We start from the raw sequence: 23382 nt of genomic DNA on the forward strand, positions 1-23382 counted from the left end.
GTCCCCATGCTGCAGTGTGTGGCAGTTCAGGAGGGCAGCCGGGCAGTTTTACCTGTTAATCAAATGCAGAAGTTAAGTTCAAGTAAAATAATGCTTTTGCTAATTAAACATGATCTCCTATTAGTAGGTATTGCTTAAAAAAAAGAAATATTAGTATCTCACAGCATCACAATATAACTCAAAGTAACAGTTTTAATTAATTTCGATGGTTCTGTGCATGATCGTACTTGATACATTAATGAGTCCATCAGAAATACAAGTTGTGCGGACACACACAGAGAAGATGCAGAAGAACGTGAGCCTCTGTCGTGGCGTTTTCTGCGGAGGAAGGACGGGGGCGGGATGGCAAGAGGGAAGCCTTCACTCTCCGCTGTGCTTCCGGATCACCTTGTTCTCATTTGCTGTTTTTCTTCTTCTCTTTTAAAAATAAGGATGTGTTGGTCAAATAAGAACAGGTATAGAAGAGAGAAAAAGCCACTGTGTTTTCAGCCTGTGAGTTAGTCAAGACAGCGGCTGAGACGCAGCCTCTACCCTGAGATCGTGTATGGACTAGAGAGGGTTGTGCCCTTGAGAAACAGCTGTCCAACGTGGTCTGACTAGGAGCAGCGGACAAGTTCAGTCGTGAGACACCAACGTGTGCCACACTGGTGCGAGACGGCTTCACGGGAGAGGTTCCACAAACGCGTGGAAGGGAGCGTCCTGGTTTTGGGCAGTGTCTGAATCCAGTGTATTTCTTACTGGGTAGTTTGTACAAAACACGTTGCTTTGGGGACGATCCAGGGCTGAGTAGGACGTGATTTCTCATCTCGTTGGCTAAATGGCAGACAACACAGGAAGCTAGGGGTGACATACAGGAATACAGTGTGTCTGCAAAAATGTGCCGGGAGTGCAGATGAGGGAAAATGTCACCCCCCAACACCCTAAGGTTCTTGGGGAGGCCTCCCAGAACTGTCGGTGCAGATGGATTGCGGGACGGTTACAGCAGATGTTTTAAAGGACGAGATGATGGGTTCGAAATGACATCAGGAAGCCCAGTAGACTAGACAGAACAGGCTTTGAGAGGACAGGGGAGAAGGGTGCCCTGTGGAGGAGGTGGAGGAGGTGGGGGTGGCCTTGGGTGTTATTACTGAAGACATAGCCGTGGGTGGGGAAGCTTCCTGAGCAAGCTCAATTTCACAAATGTAAAAAAAATTCTAAAAATTAATTACAGTTAATACAAAAGTTACTTCCCCACAGGGTCCTACTTTGGCTTACACGGTGCTTTCTGTTTCAGAGCCTGCCATGGTGGACGTTGAGGTGTGTGAGTATTCACCAGCAGCTGCTCGGGGAACGCTCACCTCAGCTCTTTGCTCTTGCTGAAGGTTGTATCGCTCAAGGTAAGTGGCGGGATTGTATTCGATGTGGGCATGTAGTTCCTTTTCAATTTCTTGGCTGACGCATTGCTTTTTAGCTTATTTTTGACAGGTAGTAGTGACTTTATGTGAGGTTCTTTCTTTTCCTTGTTTTTCCTGGAGGTGGAGTATCACAGATTATGGGGCTCAGTGGGTTGAGTGCCGGCCTGCAAACCAAAATGTCGCCGGTTGGATTCCCGGTCAGGCCATGTGTGTGGGTTACTGGCCAGGTCCCTGGTTGGGGGCGTGCGAGAGGCAGCCGATCATTGTTTCTTTCACACATTGTGTTTCTCTCCCTCTCCCTTCCTCTCTCTCTAGAAGTGAATAAATAGATTCTGAAAAAAAGGAAACTGTGCAGACTAAGTCTTCCCCCACTCACGCCACCACATACTTTTGAAATTAAGTGAGAAACACCCTGTTAACAAACCTCATGCAAGGGGGAAGGGAGAGTGGGGGTGAGCATCTAGTTCATGAAATCAGGTGCAGTGGTTTTTAAGGATTTTACTTATTTATTTGTAGAAAGAGGAGAAGGGCGGGAGAAGGAGAGGGAGAGAAACATCCATGTGTGAGAGAAACATTGATTGGCTGCCTCTCGTACACTCCCCACTGGAGACCTGGCTGGCAGCCCAGGCATGTGTCTTGCCCGGGAATCAAACTGGCCACTTTTCAGTTTGCGGGATAGTGGCCCAACCCACTGAACCACTCTGGTCAGGGCAAAATTGGGTAAAGTTTTGAAAGCCAGGGATGAGCGGAATGTCATTGATAATAATGGTAGAAAAGTTGATTTTTTTCCAAAGGGATATCAAAAAGATATGGAAGACGATAGCATCAGGATTCAGCCCACCATTTAATTTTTTAAAAAAGGCAATTATATTACACTACATAGGATATTCTACAGTTTCCTATGTTTTATTATACTTTTATGGAAAAATTGGTAAATGAACAAAAAACAAGATATCACTGACAGTTTATTTAAAGGAAATGAAGTTTGATGTAGTCATTAACACAGATTTAGTCCATATTATATAAATTGCATTAATGGCTATATCTTTACCATATCTCTGACTAATGTTCACAATGATGACCCTTTATGAAAAAAGAAGAAAATACCTTCCTTATGTTCTATTTTAAAAGGTAGGACCCATAGTGGTATTTTTTAGAGAGAATCTTGGGAGGTAAAATCGAGGTTCCACACAGAAAGGGTTAACTAGGGTATCTGGAGAATGTGACCCTGGGTGACTCATTCCCCAAGTGGCTTCCGTGTCTGCCGTGTGTTGCAACATGTCCTTTGCTTTGCCTTGCAACTGGGAATTTTTTATGTTGCTGCTGTTCTAGGCTAATCAACGACATTTTTCATTTTATCTAGTCATAAATCGGTCCATTTTGGCTGTGTGTAAATAACTCTGTAGATAGTCTTAAGCTGCAACGTTTCATAAACAATTTAACAACAACAAAAAACCAGTTTGCTCTGGGATTTGACCCAAGTGTTAACCAAGCCGTCAGTAGTTATAACTGAAACACTGTTCAGTGTCCAGAGAAGAATCTGGCATCTGAAATGTTGCCCTTGAGGGATCATCCAAAGTTGGCAGGATTGTTTTGGTCTGGGAGGCTGAGCAAGTGTGTCACGAACAACTGTGGTCTTTGCCTGCTTGCCCAGGAGCGTCCCATCGGTGCGGTGGCGTGGGGCCCATCGGAGAGTCAGTGTGGCTTTGCTGGGCCGGTCACGGCTGTGGAGGGAGTGGGTCAGAATCTCAGAAAGCATGTCCCTCAGTGCGAGCTGTGGCGATCTTGTGGGTGTCACACGAATGACACCACGGTTCTCTAAAGGCTGCTTAAGGCCACACGGCCATTTATTGTCGGATCTGATCTTGGAAATGCGTCCTGGTGGAGCAGGAACCCGAGCGCCGCGGTTCAGCTCTTCGAAGGTGAGCCCATGAAGAGGTGTCTGTCTCAGAGAAGCAGGTCGTGACGCCTCGTCCCAGAGCCTGGTCGTGACAGCCACAGGCAGTGGAGCCACTCCAGGGTTCAGTTGTTTCCACTAAGAGATTAGTCTCTTGGTGACTGATTGATTTTTAAAATAATTTGATACTTTGGAATGAGTGTTATTAAAAATGCTAAATATGATTTTTAATTATAATTATCCATAAGGATTTCATTAACATAGAGGTTGTGGTTTCGAGAGGAGGTTTTGGTTTTAACACGTTTTTTAAATGTTCTGGTTGATGTTTTCATCCAGAAGGTCATGAATATTCATTTCCACGGAGTGCCTACTCGTTCGGTGAAAATAATAAATGTACTTCTTTCGGGTCAATATGCTCCTCTTTTTATTTAAACCTTGAATCATCCAAAGCTCCAGACTTTGTGTTTGTAGTTGATTCATTGTTTTCCATTACTCTGCATATCTGAGCCAGCTCTTAAATCTTATCAGTGCTTCCCAGAGGGTCCCCACATCCATTCTTCTTTTCCATTGCTATGGCTCTTATCCTAGTCCACTTCTGAAATCTTTCATTTGGAAAGGCCCTCTAGAGATTATTTTGTCCAGCTAAGTAACTCATTTGCAAAGAATTGAGACTCAGGAGAAATTGCTTAAGTGCCAGAGTTTCTTCTATGATCCGGAGTTTCTGACTCCAAATTATGTTTCTCCAAACTGGTCAGCAGGGCAGAATTCTTCTAGTATTTAATAGTGATAATGCAATTAACATTTCTGTAGTGCTTACTCCATACTGAGAGCTGTTCTAATCTTTGATATGTCTTCACTAATTTATCCTTGTAGTAACTCTTACGAGATGATACTAAAGAGTTGACATAGAATGGTGGAGTGGTAGGTACAGTGTGCTTTTTTAAAACAGCTTTTTTTTTTAAACTACAACTAACCTATAATGTCTCATTTAAAGTGTACAATTGCTGACATTTTACATATCATATACTTATGAAATTATTGCAGTCAAGACAATTCACAGAACATAGTGTTTTAAGACCTGGCTTTTAGTTCCTGTTCTCTCATTGACTCCCTGTGTGACCTCAGACAGCTTAATCTAACTCCCACACCAAGTCTCTTCTGTGTAAAATGAACTTTGAATCCTTTCCAGGCAAAAATAGTGTGATTTATTTCAGGCCATCTTTCCACCCATCCTAATGCTGAAATCGATTGGAAGATTGTATCCAAAAACCTTATCTCCTGTTTTCTTGGGCACTTTCTGAGATGACTTTGAGTGGGAGCCCATTCCATTGTTAGAATCCATATTTGCTACAAAGTGCTTCCTTTTATAAATTGAAAATACCTGCTGTTTTGCCACAGCTGCTAGCTAGAGCTCCTGTCTGATATAGTGGCTTCTAGCCACAGGTGACTGTTTAAATTAAAATAAAGTAAAATAAATGAAATTAAGACTTTAGAGCCCTGGCTGGTGTAGCTCAGTGGATTGAGCATGGGCCTGCGAACCAAAGGATTGCGGTTTGATTCCCAGTCAGGGCACATGTCTGGGTTGCAGGCTAGTTCCCAGCAGGGGGAGCATGAGAGGCAACCATACATTGATATTTCTCTCCTACCCTCCTTCCCCCTCTAAAAATAAATAAATAAAATCTTTCAAAAAAAAAAAAAAGACTTTAGTTCCTCAGTTTTGTTACGGGAAGAACTCAGGCCGGACACTGGAGGAAGCGAAGTGGTTCCTGTATTTACATGAGTGCACTGACCCAGAGGAGGCAGTCTCCAAATTCTGGGCCCTGATCAGCAGGGGACAATTGCTTATATAGGGTGAGGGATGGTCTGTCACTTAGACGGTTACTTCTGGTGGGAAAGCAAGAAGCAGCTTACAGAAGTGAAATGTTATCTCTAGCACACAAAGACACAATGTAGTTAGTCTCTAGTACACAAATGTTATCTCTAGCAATCGTTATCTCTGGCGTGCAGGGACAAGCAAGAAACAAAGGGAAAAAAAGCAGTTCACCCCCTGGGTGCTGCGCTATGTTTTAAAATAACTGCCAGTTTCCTCTAACAGTTTCACTAGCTACATTTCAAGTGCTCAGAAGCCACATGTAGCTAATGGCTTATCCTTTTGGAGGGCGCAGCTTCTAGAATATTTCCCTCACCACGGACTCCCTGATCGGACAGTCCAGCTGTGCAGCCGCAGAGAGCTGGGGCCGGCCCTCCAGTCACCCAAGGCTGCTCTCGTCATCACTTTGCCTCCCAAAGGTTGCTCTTCCCTCGTAGGCTCGCTCTTGGCCTTTGTTTTTTCTTCCTGTACATCACAGTACTGGACTGAGGTTTTTTTTTTTTTTTTAAAGATCTTATTTATTTATTGTTAGAGAGAGAGGAAAGGAGGGAGAAAAACATCAGTGTGTGGTTGCCCCTACGAGGGCCTGGCACTCCACCAGGCATGCGCCCTGACTGGGATTAGAACCATTGACTCTTTGGCTCGCAGGCCAGCACTCAATCCACTGAGTTATAGCAGCCAGGGCTGATTTTTCTAAATATCAATTTCATCATGACATCTTTAATAGAAAAAGATCTTTAATTATTCCCAGTTTTATCTTTGATGTTCTATTTCCTGGCAAATTTGATATTTAATAAAAAAGTTTTTTTTTTTTAATGTTTGCTGTGCTCCGGTGACTGTGCTGGGTGCTAGGAATGTCAGTGAACCCAGCAGGACAGGGGCTAGAATACAGGAAGAGAAGGCTTCACAAGGCGGCTGATGCTTGAACTGACTTTTGAAGAATCAGTAAGAATTTATTCGGTGGAGAAGTCAGACAGGGTATATAATATGTACAAAGAGGCACAGAGACTGCACTCTGTGTGTTTGGAAACTGCAGGAGAGTGGAGTGGCTGGAGCAGAGTGTGAAGCAATGGGTGTCAGGTTGAGTGGCGGTAGACAGACCTTAGGTCACTGGGGTCGTATGTCTGTCTCGTTAGTGATAGTTAAATACCTGCTCACTCCAGGGATATTTATCGAGTGCCAGCTGTGATGGATGCTAGGCGTGCAGCGGTGGACAGATAGGCACATGTGGTCCCCGTATTTATTTTTCTTCTGTGGACCTTACAGTCTAGAGGTGAAGTTGTAGCCAAGTTGTAACCACTTGCAAGGCTCAGAATCTCCTGTCAAGGTTTAGTCAACTATTCTATCCTTACAGGTTTCCCTCTTCTGTTACTTAGGGCCAGAAGAATTTCAAATCAGATTAATTGTGTATTGAATAATGATTATGGTTTTTCTTTTTCCCTCCCCTCTCTCCACTCCCCATCCCACTCCTTTTTTTAAGGGAGAACAGGGCTGAGACCTTGCTGTAGAATGTAGCACAATTCTAGGCACATATACCAATTCAGTAGATACTGGTGAAAAGTTACGGGACAGAGGAGAGGCAGACAGTTGGCTGGCGAGTTCCTGTTTGGACACGACAGGTTGTGTGCCTTCTGGGCCTCATACCTGTGCTGGGCACCTCCGCCCAACTCTTGAGGCCGGATGAAGATTCCATTTGGTTGGCATTTCACTTAGGACACCGGGATGCACTTGAGCAAGAAAGTATAATCTTTGTATTTATCGTAAGCACTTAGCTAATACTTTTATAATTTAGTCATTCCTTCTTTTTTTTTCTCCTAGAATTCTTTTGTAAAGAATTCATCTTCATCAACCAAGGCTATTCATAACCCTAGAATATAGTTCAGGAAGGGCAAGATAGCTTCTTAATTATTTTTCTTTAATTATTTTTTTAAAGATTTTATTTATTTATTTTTAGAGATAGGGGAAGGGAGAAAGAGAGAGTGAGACACATTGATGTGTGGTTGCCTCTTGCTCACCCCCACTGGAGACCTGGCCTGCAACCCAGGCATGTGCTCTGACTAGGGATCGAATCAGCAACCCTTTAGTTCACCAGCCGGACAGCCAGCCTGCCTTCAATCCACTGAGCCACACCAGCCAGGACCAAAGAACTTTAATTTTAAATTGCTGACACGATGGCCCATCATTCCTACACACGTCAGGATGTTTTTCACACAACATTATCCTATATATCTGCAATACATCAGAGACATTTTCCTATACAACCACAACACAACCATCCTAATCAGGAAGTTAACACTGGTACATTATTACTGTTGAGTACTCCCATTCCAGATTCCCCAGCTATTCCCAAAATGTCCAAAAATGGCCCAGTCCAGTATCAAGTTTTACCTTTAGTTGTCATCCGGTTAGTCTCTTTCAACCTGGAAATACACAGAAGTCATGCTCTGTGGTTCTCATTACATCCTACCTGATGGCACATGACTTTCATTTTCTCCATTACCGGTGATAATTAACTTTGGTCACTTGATTAAAGCGGTTTTTGCCAGTCTTCCTTACTCTGGAGTCGAGGTACAATAAACTGAGCATACTTAAAGTGTACAATTTGTGAAGTTTTGACACCCGTGAAAACACCCCCACAGCTGAGGTAATGAGCACACCCATTGCTTCCAAAGCTTCCCCCTGCCCTTGGGAGTCCCTTCCCATCCTCTTCCTCTTTCCATCCTCCCCCCCTTCCTGATCTCCCCCCCTCGCCGCCCCGCCCCCAGCCTCTCCAGGTTACTGCTGATCTTTCTTTCACAATACATTGCCTTGCATTTCCTAGAATTTTGTGAAAATGGATTCATGCAGCCTTTTATTTCCTGGCTTCTTTCACTCAATGTAATTATTTTGATTCATCCATGTAGTGACTTACAACAATAGTTCACACCTATTAATTGCTATGTTGCATCCCATTAACTAGGATAGCAGTTTGTTTATCCATTCATTTGTTGTTGGAAGTTTGGATTATATCCAGTTTAGGGCTCTTACTCTTTATAATTAAGTAGTGTTTTATGGGGAGGTACTTAGAAACCATGTTTCTGTTCCTTATTAAACATTGAATTGATGTATTTATGTATTGATATTATTGTGGACTCATGGGTTCCTAATTCAGTAAATTACGGTTTATTACTATTATTATTTTGGTGCTCAAATTATCCCAGATTTGGCCAGTGGGAGCTTATTCAAACTGGCTTCTGTGTTTTTTCAACATGTCTTTGAGCACTTCTTTATTTTCTGATATAAGAAGATATTTTAGCCTCACTTCGTATTTCCTTGCCCCAGCCCTGGAATCAGTCATTTCTCCAGGGAGTTCTGGATTCTTTTAAAGCCTTTCAAAAGCCACAGCTAGGAAGTGTGTATGTATATATACATACATACATGTTTACATCTATACCTATTTCTGTATCTATCTACGTATTAAAAACCGTGAATTTACATCACCATCACAGGGTTTATTCTTAACTTCTCTCATCCAGATTTGTAACTCCCTTCTCTGGCGATAAGTTCCATCGCCAGCTGATGGACTTGTCGAGTCTTTTGCATGTAGTTAATCTCCCAGCCACATGCACTGTCTCTGCGGCGTCAGCTCAACGACAGAGGCTGCCCCCTGGGCCCTGCCTCACGGAACACACCGCTCAGTGCTTGACCTGGCTCTGTTGAATGCTGGGCAAGTCCCTGCTCCTGCCACAGACACCGGTTGAGACCCTAACCCAAACATACTGGTCTAGTCCCAGGCTTTGCAAACACTCTGGATGGGTCTCTGTTAAGACACCAGCCCTGGTTTGGGCAAATGCATAGCTCGTGTCTCCAGCCTCTGCAAGCTCTCCAGCTGAGGCCCCTTTTGAGATGTTCCTGAAAAACACACTGGCTGAATCTCCAGCCAAGACCAAGCCCCAGCAAACATGCCTGAGTCCCTGACCCTGACCGGGGAGCTCCAGTTAAAATTGAACCCGAGTACTCACTCTCTGTCTCTCTCTCAGTCTCCAGGGGCCTCTGTTTTCTTTTGGTTTTCACTGTCGGTGTTGAGAAATCAGTTGTTGGTCCAGTTGCTGCCGCTTTGTGGGTAGTCTGCTTTCTTTCCTTTTGCTGTTCGAAAGATCTTTGTATTTGGGGCTCTGTAGTTTCACCGTGACTGGATTTCTTTCTCTGTTCTCTTGTTACGGATTTAGTGGGCTTTCTTTTTTCTTTTTCTTTTATTGCTTGCCCTCTTCTTTTTACTGGGTTTTCTGATTTTGAGAATTAGTGTCTTCCGCATTTCTGGAAAATTCTTAGCCATTATCTCTTAAAATAACTGTCCCTTTTTCATTGTCTATTCTGTCCTTTTAGGTCTTTAGACATGTTAGAATTTCTCATCTGCATCTTCAACATTCTTTAATTCTTTTATTTTCTATCTCTTTGTTTTCCTATATTGCACTCTGCATAATTTTATTTATCTTCTAGTAATCGGGTCTGTTCATTCAGTTTTCAATTTTAATGAAAAAAATTTCTAGACTTTTTTTTTGCCCGCCTAATTTCTAGTAGTTTTTTATTCCTTGTTCCTATTTTGTAGCCTTTTATTTCCTAGACCCTCTTAGACATTTCAGATACTGTATCTGGTTATTTTAGCAACCGAAGGCTTTGAGGGTCTGTTTCTACCTTTCATTGTTTCTGCTTTCATGTATTTGTACCACAAGTTCTGTGTTATCTTGTTTTGCTTTGAGTTCATAGTCCTTGGGAATTTATCTGTGGGAATTCTTTGAATCCTGGTTGAAGTTGCATTCCTTCAGAAGGGGATTTGTCTTTTTTTCCTCCCATCTCTGGGATCTAAATTCATGGTTTGAGGGTTTTTTTTTTCTTCTCTGTTTTTTTCTACTTAGGTAGCTTGAATTTGGTCTACAAATCTATGTGAAGGCTGACTTATGGTTATAAATTCTTGGGATCATTTTTTTCTTTTCTCCCACTGCCGTTTTGTTTGCTGACCTCTTCTGCGTGGCAGACTCTCCTCCTTTTTAACCTTTCCAGGAAGGTACAGGGCTTTGGGTCTCAGCTTGAAATGAAGACCTGCTTGGTCGCCTGCTTCGGGTGGGTCTGGGGTTCCTTTCAGCCACCACAGGGGAATCCTAGGGTCCCCACCGCGTGATAGATGGCTTCCGGGCAGAAGATGGCTTTAGTCGTGCTTTATTTCCGTGTTGAAGTTTTCATTCAGTTTTTGTTTTCTGAATATTCCCTACTTTTTTCCCAACACAGTCCTTAACAACAACTATATATATATATATATATATATATATATATATATATAATTCAAATCCATCTTTATAAAGGTGTTTTTGTTGGGAGAGTAAATTGGTCATGGTATTGGAATCTAAGGATTAAGTTGATTCTTAAAAATAAAAATCAGGATTATCCCCTTTATTTGTGTGATAGTCTTTGACTTCTGAGATGCAGAAGAATCATGGAAGTGTAAGAGCAAAGCCAATTTTACTAAAATATGTACACCTACATGCCTACGTTAGGTAGGTGGGTGGGAGGCAAGGTTACAGGCCACAGACAACCAGCTTTGGGCATTTATGTAACTTATTTATGTGTTAGCAGGACAGTTTAAGTTTGACAGTCTCTAGACCCATGAGCTATCGTCACTGCAAGTCTGTGAGCTGTCATTACATGCAAATCTACATCAAGGGTAGAAGTGGCCTTTCTGTGACATTCAAGAGAGGATTTTAACCAGCTGTAGCCTGGCTTTCCGGGCTTTGATGCAGTTTGCATTCAGGACCTGTGGGGAAGATTACTCTGCTGTCATTAACTAAGCAACGTGGTGTCACTTGTGAATTGTGCTGAGATCATAGGAGATTATTATATTTCTGAGAGTAATGGTAGGAACGAAATAATGGGAAGACAGACAAATTTCTGGGAACTTAGGGCTGTTGTTGAGGGGCGGTGAGGTGACCTGCTAGACATAATTCATTATGCATAATTAATTTGACAACCATTTTATTTCAGCTACTGTGTTCCTAGGTTATTATCCTCCCCTATGGATATTTATGGGTTGCTCCTTTTGTGTTTTTTGCTATTTCTTTTATGCCGAATTTACTTCTGTGCCATAAGTTTCTTCAGTTTCTTCCGGGCTGCCTGTTCCTTCTGAGCAACCTGCTCTTCTGGTTTAGGAACAAGCTGCTCTTTGTCAGGAAGGATCATCTCCGTGTGACCAGCAGAGCTCAAGTGTGGGTTAATCCTCCCGCAAGCTATGTGAGTGTCGTGCCGCATCTCGGGAGCTGCGTTCCCCTGGATGCGCTCAATGGCCAGAGAGTCTACATCTAAACTCTTAAGTTCAGCATCACTCTCTGCATTTGTACGCACGTGCAGCAAAAACTCAGTACTTGTTTTGGGCCATCAACCCCATGCCCAGCCCCACTGTTGGGCCAGGGCACACCTGCCAACTCCACCATTGTAATGATGGGATGGGGCGCATTGCTTCTGTAAAGCGACATCCTTCAGATACTTGGTGGCTGTCAGAAATGCACACTCTTGATGGCCTGGGAAGTTTCGCCAGTGTTCTCAAAGTAAACACAAAGATCTGAGCCTCCTGATTTTCATGATTCTGTGGGGTTTTCTGGGTCAAGTGAGTACCATTTTCAGAGGTCACTACAGACCACGTTTGGGAAGAGCTCTCATTTCCTTTTAAGGGAAAAATTGTACATTCTTTAGGAGGGAATTTGTAAGCCGATCTCTTCTTCAGATTTTCTGTGCTGTTTAACCCTTCATAGATTCCCTTGGTACTTTGCATCAGCACCTGGAGTTGTCATATTTTTTAACAGCACGATGAAGACAAGCACTCTAAAGTAAGAAGGAGCAGGGCTGTGCATCACCTCCTAGGGTTGTTTGGAGTGAAGGAGGTGGTGCATACAATGTCCTTGGCTTCGTGCTTGGAGCATGCCAGTGCCCGGAGAATGCCAGCTGCGAACTACTGTCTGTGTTTCCTTGTCCTCCAGGTTTAAAACTCTTGCAGAGCGGGGCCAGTGTAATACATGCTTCCCGTATTGTGGACTCAACAGTTTCCTCATTAACTCACGATTTTAACTCACGGTTTTTAATGTTTCATCTTCTGTCTTGCAGTGATGAAGCTAGAGAATCTGTTTGCAGGTGGTGCAGGTCGCTGTTTGGCCATTCAGTTCCATCTGGAGTGTGCATATATATTTTTATATTATTATGATTATAAAAAAGCAAAAGATCAGTTCAGTATCGCTAAAGACCTAAGCAAATTACAAATTGATTTGACAGGTAAGACTTTTTATCTTTTTTTGATAGTTGGTTTATTTTTTATTATAAAACTAATATATGCATTGGCATTTTGGCTATATTGTTTGGTTGTATTTGATTTTCTATGTTCTGTTCTTTGCTTTACAAAAATACATTTTAAAGATTTTATTTTAAATTCATAGTTTTATGGGAAGTTTGAAATTGTATGTTTCCTTTGTTCCTTAAGACACCCGTTTATTTCCTGATCTGGGTAGACACGTGTTAGTAGTATGGCCTGTAGGCAGTGCCCAACGGGATCCCTTCTGACCGTCTGGTTGTGTGTGTGGGTCTCCTGGGCCCCTCCTGACTCCTGAACTTGGCTTATCCTTTAGACATATAGATACTTGATAAACATTTGTTGAGTGAACAAATCAGTTATAGACTTTCTCCTAAAACTTCTGTGTTCCTCCTGAATACCACATGAGAAACACTGGTTTCCTTTTATGTGTTGCTCTGTCCCTGGTGTCTCACAAATAACAGGCATTTCGTACTGAGCACATTCATGAAAGTCAGACGCCATCAGCTGATCACACTGTCGATGCCAGTCAGACATGAGCTCAGCGTAGCAGATTGTGACCAGTCTGCGAGCCCTGAGATGACCGAGCCCAGTGTGTCCTCCCCAGGCTGGGTCTAGGTTATCTCCAAGGCCCATTCTTAGACCCCAGATTTCATACTTCTTATCGAGCCATATAATAAAAGGCTTCAGATATGTTATGCGTTAAATACGACTTTGTGGCCTGGCCTGGGATCTTGGCCATCTTTTATTATTGTTTGTATAGGGGGATGATTAAATATCTGGTTTACAGCTTTTGGAACTGTGGCCGTGTGTGCACTGCAGTCTTGTCTGTGTTTGAAAATACAGTTATATATGTAAGTTGTGAGGGTAGTTTCAGAGGTTAGGTTTTTTAATATTGTAGACCTGGGAGAGTTTTCTTTGGACTACTTAAAAAACTAACAGCACAGTACTGTGTATGGTCAGCTTTAACTGCTGGTGTATTTTTTACCTAGTTTGCATAATTTTTCCAAGTTAAGCATGAAGAACTTAAAAATACCAGTGTGGTACTCACAAATATAAATTGAGAATCAGATTTTTTGCCCATTTAGTTATAGCCTGACTATAAAAAAACCTAAGCCGCGTTAGACCGGCTAGGTGGCTGTTTCAGTGCGTCACGTTGAAGAGGCCGAAGTGCCGCATGGAGCCAGACCCCAGCAGGATGCGGTCCAGACTCTGTAGGCTGGCCGTTATCAAGGGTCTTTGTAATCTGACTCTTACCAGAAAATGGGTGTTCAGACTTTTGCTTCTCTTAAAGCTATTCTGCAGCAAGTTTTTTCAGTTACAAAATGAAAAAAGTGTTGGCGTCACTCGAAGGCTGATAGTAGGGTAGGAGGCCTGGAAGTCAGAACCTGAAAGCCCCGGCTTTGAGCTCTGGCTCTGGTTCTGAGCGGTCCTGTGACCTTGAGCAAGTGACTCCGCCTCAGGACCTCAGTGTTGTCATCTGTTACATGGAAATGACATTTCTTCTGCCTGCGGCGCTTAGTGAGTTGCTCTCCTGAGGAAGTAGGTAGTGTGATGCGTAAGTGTGTGGATCTGTTGGCAGAAATCCCAGGTTTGAGTCTGGGCCCTGTCGCTTGTTGGCTTTGTAACTTTGTAAGTCATTTCAAATCATCCTGACTGACTCAGGCTTCTCCTATGTGAACTGGAGAAACACTTTATGAACTCCAGAGCACTCTGAAAATACTGGTCTTTATGATGGTACAGTAGATCTGATGGGCAAATCCATTAATATAATTACATATTTTTTTCAGGAGCTTTGGGCAAAAGGACACGGTTCCAGGAAAATTATGTGGCACAGCTTGTTCTAGATGTAAGAAGGGAAGAGGATGTACTTTCAGACTTTGAGTTCAGTCCAGCCCCGACTCCTCAGGAGCATTTAACCAAGGTGAGTAGGGTCCTGAGTTACTTAAATTAGCACCAAGTCTAACAGTTTCAGGATGTGAGTTTCATAGAAACCTCAGTGGGAAGAGGTATTTTGGCTCTTCTGTAGCTTTTTCGGGGACCCTGGGGGCAACCCAGGCTTGTGCTTTTTTAACCCTTCAGTAGAGATAAAATGGTTGGTGTGCTGTTGCTCTTCTCTGAGTACGAATTAGTAAGTAATACAGTCAGTTACAAGGTGCCCTCCTCCCCTCTTTGAAGAAATCCAGAAGGCAGGCTGAGTAGAGACTAATTTTTCAAGCTGCTACCATACTCCTGGCCCTGCTTTTGCCTTCTGTGGATATTTTTTAACACTAAGGTTTCAAATTTCTTGGGCTTCAAAATGCATAAACAGACAATCAGAATTCCTTTTTACCAGTTTTCCAATTGGTCATGTGACTCTGTTACTGGGCTGGTTCCTGCCTTGGTATGTTCTTCTTGAGGTGGCCAATGCTTTTCTTTGTGTAACTTAAATTTATGGCTCTTGGTCAGTTTACATACTTAGAGGCATTTCCAGCTGCTTCCATGAGGCCATTAGCATTTGTATTTTCTTATCTCAGAGACCCCAGTCCAACCTTTCTGGTTGTCTTGTGGTTGGTGTTACTGCCCTAGAAGCCTGTGCCTTGCTGCTCTTCATTCTACAGCCTGCAGATGAACCTACCTTGGCTACATTGAACACTGAAATTCTATTGTGTTGAAATTGATGCCGAGGGTAGGGGCTAGGCACCAAAGCCTCAGTGAGAACCCAGGAAAGTTATTAGATTCTTAATTTCCGTATTTGTTAAAGGGTAAGATTAGATCTGGAAAGACATTCCTTAAATATGTTATTACTCATTAGAAATGTATAAGTAGGTTGATATACCTTCTCAGGATGAAAAAAGGTGAGAGTTTGGGTATATTCTAGAGTTGACCAGTCCAGTTGGTAGTCATCAGCCACATGTGATTGTTAATCGCTTGAAAGTTGGTTGGTCCAAGTTGAGAATTGGAAAAGCAGAAAAAACACCAGATTTCATAGATTGTGTACAAAAAAAGCATGCATAAAATCTAATCAGTAATTTTCTATTGATACATGCTACAAGGATAATACTTTTGATGTCTCATGAGTCAAATCGTTGTATTTTTAAAACTATTTTAAGCGCGGCATTTAGAAAACTTAAAATTGTATGTGTAGCTCTATTTTTTAAGTTATAGAAAGGCCCGTGTTGCCAACGGATGGCCACCAGGGTGCGCTGTGCCCCCCGCCAGCCCTGCCTTTGAAGGGTCTTGGTGAGGGAGGGAGTGGCACGTTGTCAGTGGAGACGGAGGAGCAGCCCGCAGCTTTGTGTCCTACTGTGTCCTTCCCATCAACAGTTGGCGGTTGCTGTACTGTTTCCTGAAACCTTGTAGCTAGAGCTGGGCCCGCGGTTAGGGTGGATTGCAGGATACACAAGGAGAGCTGCTCTTCTGGCCGTGGTTGTGGGCAGGTGACTGTTTGCCAGTGGAGGGATGGCCAGTGGAGAGGTTGACCTTCGGGCCTAGACAGTTTTCAGACTTCGGGAGTTGGGGGGCGCGTGGGGGAGCTTCCGCCCAGCTCCACTTAACTCCTAAAGTTTTAGCTACTTTTATTGAATTAGAAAGAAATTAAATCCAGTTCATTGAGGAAATACTTACATAAAATGTACCTATTTTAAGTGCACAGTTCTGATGAGCTTCGGTGACTGGATAGACCCATGTCCCCACCACCGCGATCAGAGTTCAGAGCCCTTCCCACCAGGCCCACGCGCTCTCCTGCCATCACCCTCCCTCCCCCCGGTGCTTCCTGTCACGGCCGACCTGTCCTTTCTGCGCTTCCATGTGAACAGAGCCCTAGGGGTGACTCTGTGTCTTTACTCAGTGCGGGGTTGGAGACCCACTGGCTGTCTGACAGCAGTCGTTGGCGCCTGCGCACTGCTAAGTCCCCACCGCAGTGCGCGTATCCTTCCCCCGTTGGTGGGCAGCTCGCTGTCCCTGGTTATTGGCTGTTATGAATAGAGCTGCTTGGAAGGTTTGTGTGTAACATGTATTTGTGTGAACATATATTTTTAATTCTCCTGGGTAAATGTGTAGGAGTGGAATGGCTGGATTATGTGGTAAGTATACTTTTTGACTTGTTCGGAAACCGCCAAACTGTTTTCCAAAGTGGTTGCACTATTTTACATTCTGACCATCAGAGTAGGAGGGCAAACTGTTTTCTGTGGTGGTACCATCTTAAGAAATTTTTAACCCTGGCTGGTGTGGCTCAGTGGATTGAGTGTTGGCCTGTGGTCCGAAGGGTCACCAGTTCAATTCCCAGTCAGGGCACATATCTGGGATGTGGGCCAGGTCCCCAATTGGGGGTTTGCAAGAAGCAATGAGTTGATATTTCTCTTGTACATTGATGTTTCTCTCCATCTCTTTTTCCCTTCCTGCCCCCTCTCTAAAAACAAACAAACAAACAAACAAACAAACAAACAAATAACATTCTTTTAAAAGCAAAGACATTTTCAGATCCTAGTCAACATATAAAATTGTCAGTCTTCTCCATTTTATCCATTCCATCGTGTGTGTACTACTGGAGTAGTTTGTTCTGACTCTGGTTAGCATTTCCCTATGGACTGCTGCTGTCCATGATGTTTTCTGTGTGCTCGTTGGGTATTTGTGTATCTTCTTATACGGAGGAGCTGTACAGATCTTTTGTGGATTTTTATATTGGGTTATCCTCTTATCCTGAGCTGTAAGTGCTCTGTACCCCACACACAGCCCCCTTTTAGATATGTGCGAGTGCATTCTCTGAGTCTGTGGCTTGGCTTTCCATTTTCTTTATTCAAAAAGCAAAACTTTTTAATTTGATGAAGTCCAACTTATTAAATTAAGTTTTTCTGTGATAGTTCAGGGTTTTTTTGTGTCTGCCTACACCGATTTCACAAAACTTTTCTCCTTCGATTTATTAGTTTCTATTTTAAAGCCTGTGATCAATTTTAATTTTATGTAGGTAGGGTTGAGATAGGGATGAGGGTCACTATTTTTTCTAAGTGGATATCCAGTTGTTCCAGAATCACTTATTGGCAAGACTTTTCTTTGTTGAATTACCTCTGTTCCTTTGCTGAAAATCACCTGACCGTATAGTGTGGATCTAAAATTTTTGACTCTGTTTTATTCCATTCAGCTATATGTTAATCTTCATTCCAGCACTACACTGTCTTGGTTTTGTAATAATTCTTAAAATCAAGTATTCTATCAAGTCTTCTAAGTTCTCAGATTTTATTCTTTTCAAATTGTTTTGCTATTCCAGAGCCTTTTGAGAGACAGAGTTGGGAATAGGTGTTTTAAATTACTGTTTAGAGACAGAGTAGAAAGATCCGTTTGTGGATCCTGGTGCATCAACCAGTACATGGGCTTTTTCAAGGTAGACTCAGGCAGTGATAGCCGTTCCTCTCTGTTACTGACACTGTCAGTACGTTCCTGACATATGGATGGCACATCCTTTGTTTCTACACGGTAAACTGCCCCACATACGTGTTTCAACAGGAAGCCTGTTCACCATAGGTAGGCTGTGGTATAATCTTAAACAAAAAGGGTTATTCTTCCCTAGTAGATAATTGCATACAGTCTGTTGAATGAATCAGATTTAATTTTTGGTCCGAACATTTTCTTTTGTATTCCACCAGAATCTTGAGCTGAATGATGATACTGTTCTAAATGAGATAAAGTTAGCAGACTGTGAACAGTTTCAGATGCCCGACCTATGTGCCGAAGAGCTTGCTGTTATCCTTGGAGTCTGGTAAGTTACACTGAGCACCGTGCATGTTGGTTCTCTGTGTTGGGGAGATCTTCATTCAGGGGGGGTCCCAAAAGGTTGGATGAAGAGGGAATCTTGTAATTCTTCTAAAAATTGAGAGCAGTTGGGCAACCAATGAAAAGGTTAGAGATTAGGCCCTGGTTGGATAGCTCAGTTGGTTAGACCTTCGTCCCCATAGTGCCAAGGTTGTGGGTTTGATCCCCAGTCAGCTGCCTATAAGAGTCAACCAGTGAGTGCAGGAATAAGTGGAACACAAATTGACGTTCTATCTCTCTCTCTCTCTTCCCCTCAACCCACCCCCGCCGCCCCCTTTCCTCCCTTGCTCCTCCTTTTGTTTAATAGGAATCACGCACAGAATTCTGTTTCTAAATCCGAATCAATTGTCCTATCACATTATTTCATTCCAGTGATAGAATGTATGCTTACTACTGAAAAATTATTTGTTCAATTTAGTGATATTTAGTGTATAAATAATATAAATAGCAAACCCAAGTAATATCATGTCCTAAGTAATTATACCATGTACTTTTACATAATCCCTCATTAATATTCTTTTTTAAAGTATATTTTATTGATTATGCTATTACAGTTGTCCCAGTTTTTTTCCCTTAACCTCCCTCCACCCAGTTCCCCCCTCCCCTTCTGCGATAGATCCCTGCCTAGTCCATGACCATGGGTTATGCATGTAAGTTCTTTGGCTTCTCCATTGCTACACTGTTCTTAACATCCCCCTATTCTGTACCGACCCAGTTGTGCTTCTAAAATCCTGTACCTTTCCTCCCCCAGCTGATAATCTTCCAAATGATCTCCATATCTATGATTCTGTTCCTGTTCTAATTGTTTGCTTAGTTTTTGTTTTTTAGATTCAGTTGTGAGTTTGTTGTCATTTAAATGTTCATAATTTTGATCTTCTTTTTCTTAAAACGTTCCTTTAATATTTTGTATAATAAGGTCTTGGTTAGCGATGATGAACTCCTTTAACTTTACTTTGTCTGGGAAACACTTTATCTGCCCTTCAATTCTAAATGGTAGCTTTGCTGGAGTAATCTTGGATGTAGGTCCTTGCTTTTCATGACTTGGAATACTTCTTTCCAGCCCCTTCTTGCCTGTAAGGTCTCTTTTGAGAAATCCACTGACAGTCGCATAGGAATTCCTTTGTAGCTAACTGTCTCCTTTTCTCTTGCTGCTTTTAAGATTCTCTCTTTACCTTTATCCTTTGGCATTTTAATTATGATGTTTCTTGGTGTGGTTCTCTTTGGGTCCAACTTGTTTGGGCCTCTCTCTGCTTCCTGAACTTGTATGTCTATTTCCTTTGTCAGATTGGGGAAGTTTTCTTTAATTATTTTTTTCAAATAAGTTTTCAATTTCTTGCTCTTCCTCTTCTTCTGGCACCCCTGTGAGTCAGATGTTGGTCCTTTTGGAGATGTCCCAGATCTACCTAAACTCTCCTCATTTTTTGAATTCTTGTTTCTTTATTTTTTTTTCTGGTTGAATGTTTATTTCTTCCTTATGTTCCAAATCGTTGATTTGAATCTTGGCTTCCTTCCCTTCACTCTAGGTTTTTTGTGGATTTTTCTTTATTTCCCTTAGTAGAGCCTTTTTTCTTCCCTTGTGCTTTTGAGATCTGTGAGATCCTTGAGCATTCTGATCACCGGAGTTTTGAACTCTGCATCTGATAGGTTGGCTATCTCTGCATCACTCAGTTCTTTTTCTCAGGTTCTGTTCTGTTCCTTCATTTGGGCCATATTTCTTTGTCTCCGGATTTTGGCAGCCTCCCTGTGTCTGTGCACTAGGCAGAGCCACACTGATTGCCTGTCTTAGTGCACCTGTTAGGTCGTATGGGGCAGAGCCTTGGGTATTTGCCAGGGCGGGACAACTGTGTGGGGAGGTGCTCAAGAGAGGGCAGTACCACTGCTGGCTGACTTCTGGGTGCTTGCCTGGCCCTCGCCCCATTTCCAGTCACTTCATCCACTTCCCGTGTGCGACTGCCACCCCTCCAGCTGCTGTCCTGGTTGTGGTTCCCAGAGTGGGTAGGTTCGCGTGTGTGCCGAGCTCTCCTGAGAAACAGCAGTGTCTTCCACTGCTCCGGCCTCCACTGGGTTTACTGCTGGAAGTTAAGAAACTTGCTTTCCCCCCACGGCTCTGGAGCCCTGTGCTGCATGGTCTGGCCTGGAGCTGGGCTCACTCTCTCATAAGGTGTCTCCCTGATTTTTATCTGTCACACATGAACCTGGGGCTGCCCATTCTGCGGATCACCACCGCCTCGCCACCTCTCTGCTTCTGACTTGCCGCCGCCACACCCTGACTTCCAGTCTACACCTCTCCTACTGTCTGGATGAATATAGATAGCTTCTTTAAATCCTCGGTTGTCGGACTTCTGTACAGTTCTGGGTGTTTTTCCTGTTTAAGTTAGTTGCGTTCCTTCTTATGGTTGTGCAGTGAGGCAAGGCATGTCTACTTGCATGTCCATCTTGACCGGAAGCTTTTAAAAAGATTTTTTAAAATGTTATTCTATTACAGTTGTCCCAATTTTCCCCCGTTTGCCCTCCTCTGCCCATCTCACGCCCCACTCCCACAGTGAATCTCCACACTGCTGTCCATGTCTGTGGGTCATTCATACATGTTCTTTAATTAGTCTCTTCCCTTCTCTCCACCACTGTGCTCCTCTCTCTTCCCCTCTGGTCACTGTCAGTCTTCTCCATGTTTCCATGCCTCTGGTCCTATTTTGTTCATTAGTTTATTTTGTTCATCAGATTCCTCTTATAGGTGAGATCATACAGTATTTATCTTTTGCTGCCTGGCTTATTTCACTAAGCGTAATATTCTCCAGTTCCATCCATGCCGTCCCCAAAGGTAGGAGCTCCTTCTCTTTCTGCTGCATAGAATTCCGTTGTGTAACTGTACCACAGGTTTTTGATCCACTCATCTACTGACAGGCACTTAGGCTCTTTCCAGCACTTGGTTATTGTAAATCGTGCTGCTGTGAACATTGGGGTGCATAAGCTCTCAGGATGCTTAGGCTGTAGTCCCAGCAGTGGAATCACTGTATCAAAAGCCAGTTCCATTTTTAGTTTTTTGAGGAAATTCCATACTGTTTTCCACAGTGGCTGCACCAGTCTGCAATCCCACCAATGAGCACTAGGGTTGTTTTTTCTTCACTTGTTGTTTATCTCTCATTAATATTCTAACAACCCTAGAGGCTGTTGTTTTCCTCCACTTTTCAGATGAGCAGTCAGGGTTCCAGTTGCTAAATGACTTGCTCGGATTTACAAAGCAACAGTTAGGGCTTGATTCCAGGATTTACTGACCCCAAATTCTGAGTTCCTTCTGCTATTTCTTAGAGCATTATTGTGGCAAATTCATAACTGTAAACTCATTTCAGGAAATGAAATCACACCAAACGTATTGTATATATCTCCAGGCATTCTACCAGTTGAGCTTTAGCTATATTGAGTTGGACTTCCCAGGCGAAAGAGGCCTAAAAACCAAGAATATGCTTGTTTCAAATACTGTTTTTCCTCAAAATACGATCCGGGTAGAATCTCAGTATACAGAACAGTTAGAAGTGCTGATCGTATTTGATGGGCAACTTAAATCTTCATTGATACAGTTTATAATCCTCCGGGTTAGAACATCAATGATTTGGTGATTTGCAATAACTGAGTTATCATAGGGATTGTAAATAGTGGTTTTGTTCTACTACCTGAGCTGTCTAATCCCTGAGGCCATTAACCCCTGTGGAGAGGTGACTTGGACTTTGTGAGAGGACGAGTTGGTTTGGGAAGGAGATGCAGAGAAGGTGAATTCTTATAGGTGGTAGATGGGCAAAATAGTGGGCTGGCTTCTTGCCCCTTCCCTGGGCTTCCGTTTGAGTTTGATTTTACCTGAGGTCATGCACTAGAACTTGCCCCATGTCCCTTATGCCTCAGTACACCCGATTGTTTTTATCTGAAATAATTATGGGAGGAATTCCTTAAAATACAGCAGTCCTTTAGTACTTAGGACTGCTAGAGTGGGTGATTCCTTTTTAATAAACAGTCTGGGTTTGGGGTATACACAGTAAAATATTCTAAGCCTACCAGTAAATTATGGTGGAGTGGTGGCCTGATTCAATGACTTTGTTATAATTACTTTTAATGAACCTGTAGCGTTTCATTTTATGCAGTGAGTTAAGGATTGGGATTTTGTGCCTGAGAGTTGAATGTTGACTGGTTTTTTTCATGCAGTTCTCATCTTGGACAGACTTTTATGTTCTTGTTCGCTCATTAGAATTATGGAGTCTTAGAATCCAAAGGACCTTAGTTAGAGGATAATTGGATCCTCTTGCCAACTGAAACATAATTCCTTTGTGCAATCAAATTTGAAATGTCTAAGTGTGTGTGTGTGTGTGTGAGAGAGAGAGTGTGTATGTTGTATGTTTTAAGCAAAATGATTTCATAATTCTTCTCCCATTCATTTTCTTCTTACCAACTTCATTTAAAAATTATTATAGAAATAATTTACACTCATTATCAAATCCCCAAACTATATTGAGAAATATAAGAAAGTGGTACTGTTTTGTGGGGTGGTGTTTTCATTCTTAATAATGTTTACATACAAAGTAATATATATAATATTAAATATAAGTTTATGTACACAGTGGAGTGCAATAGTAAAGTGAATCCACTGCGCGGGTTAAGAACTAGACAATTACAGATACCGTTAGCCCAGCTTGTGTTTCTTGCCAGTCTCCCCCTCATGCCTTTCCTTAGCTGCTGTCATGAGTTTCATGTTTGTCATTTTCTTGCCTTTTCAAAAAAATGTGTTTACTCACATTTTTTGTACCTCTAAAGTCAGTTGTGGCAAAAACAAATCAATGGGACTACATCAAACTAAAAAGTTTCTACACAGCAAAAGAAACCTACAGCAAAACAAAAATGCAACCGACCGAATGGTACATAGTTTGCAAACAACAGCTTGGACAAAGCGTTAATATCCAAAATATATAAATAATCCATCAAGTCAACTGCTTCATTTTGTTTCTTTTTGAGATTTATAAAAGTGGCATCTCACTCTGAGTAGTCTTCTGCGATTTGCTTTTTTCCACTATTATTTTGCATTTATGATTCATTCATGCTTTATTTTCTTTTTAAAAAATTTATT

General features: G+C 42.4%; 1 protein-coding gene and 1 pseudogene across 2 annotated transcripts in view; one reads left to right on the top strand and one right to left on the bottom strand.

The window, feature by feature from the left end:
- Positions 1 to 23382, top strand: part of TTC27 (tetratricopeptide repeat domain 27) — a 140058-nt gene that overhangs the window by 14006 nt on the left and 102670 nt on the right. For both annotated transcript variants that reach the window (XM_037146569.2, XM_037146570.2), the window contains exons 5-8: positions 1274 to 1376; positions 12290 to 12454; positions 14279 to 14412; positions 18110 to 18222. In XM_037146569.2, the coding sequence (XP_037002464.2) occupies positions 1274 to 1376; positions 12290 to 12454; positions 14279 to 14412; positions 18110 to 18222 (515 nt within the window). The remainder of the gene's footprint in view (positions 1 to 1273; positions 1377 to 12289; positions 12455 to 14278; positions 14413 to 18109; positions 18223 to 23382) is intronic.
- On the bottom strand, positions 11264 to 11796 carry LOC128627703 (60S ribosomal protein L17-like; annotated as a pseudogene).

Source organism: Artibeus jamaicensis, unplaced genomic scaffold, assembly GCF_021234435.1.
Source record: "Artibeus jamaicensis isolate MK-2021 breed Jamaican fruit bat unplaced genomic scaffold, CSHL_Jam_final contig_465, whole genome shotgun sequence".
NCBI classification, from domain to species: Eukaryota; Metazoa; Chordata; class Mammalia; order Chiroptera; family Phyllostomidae; genus Artibeus; species Artibeus jamaicensis.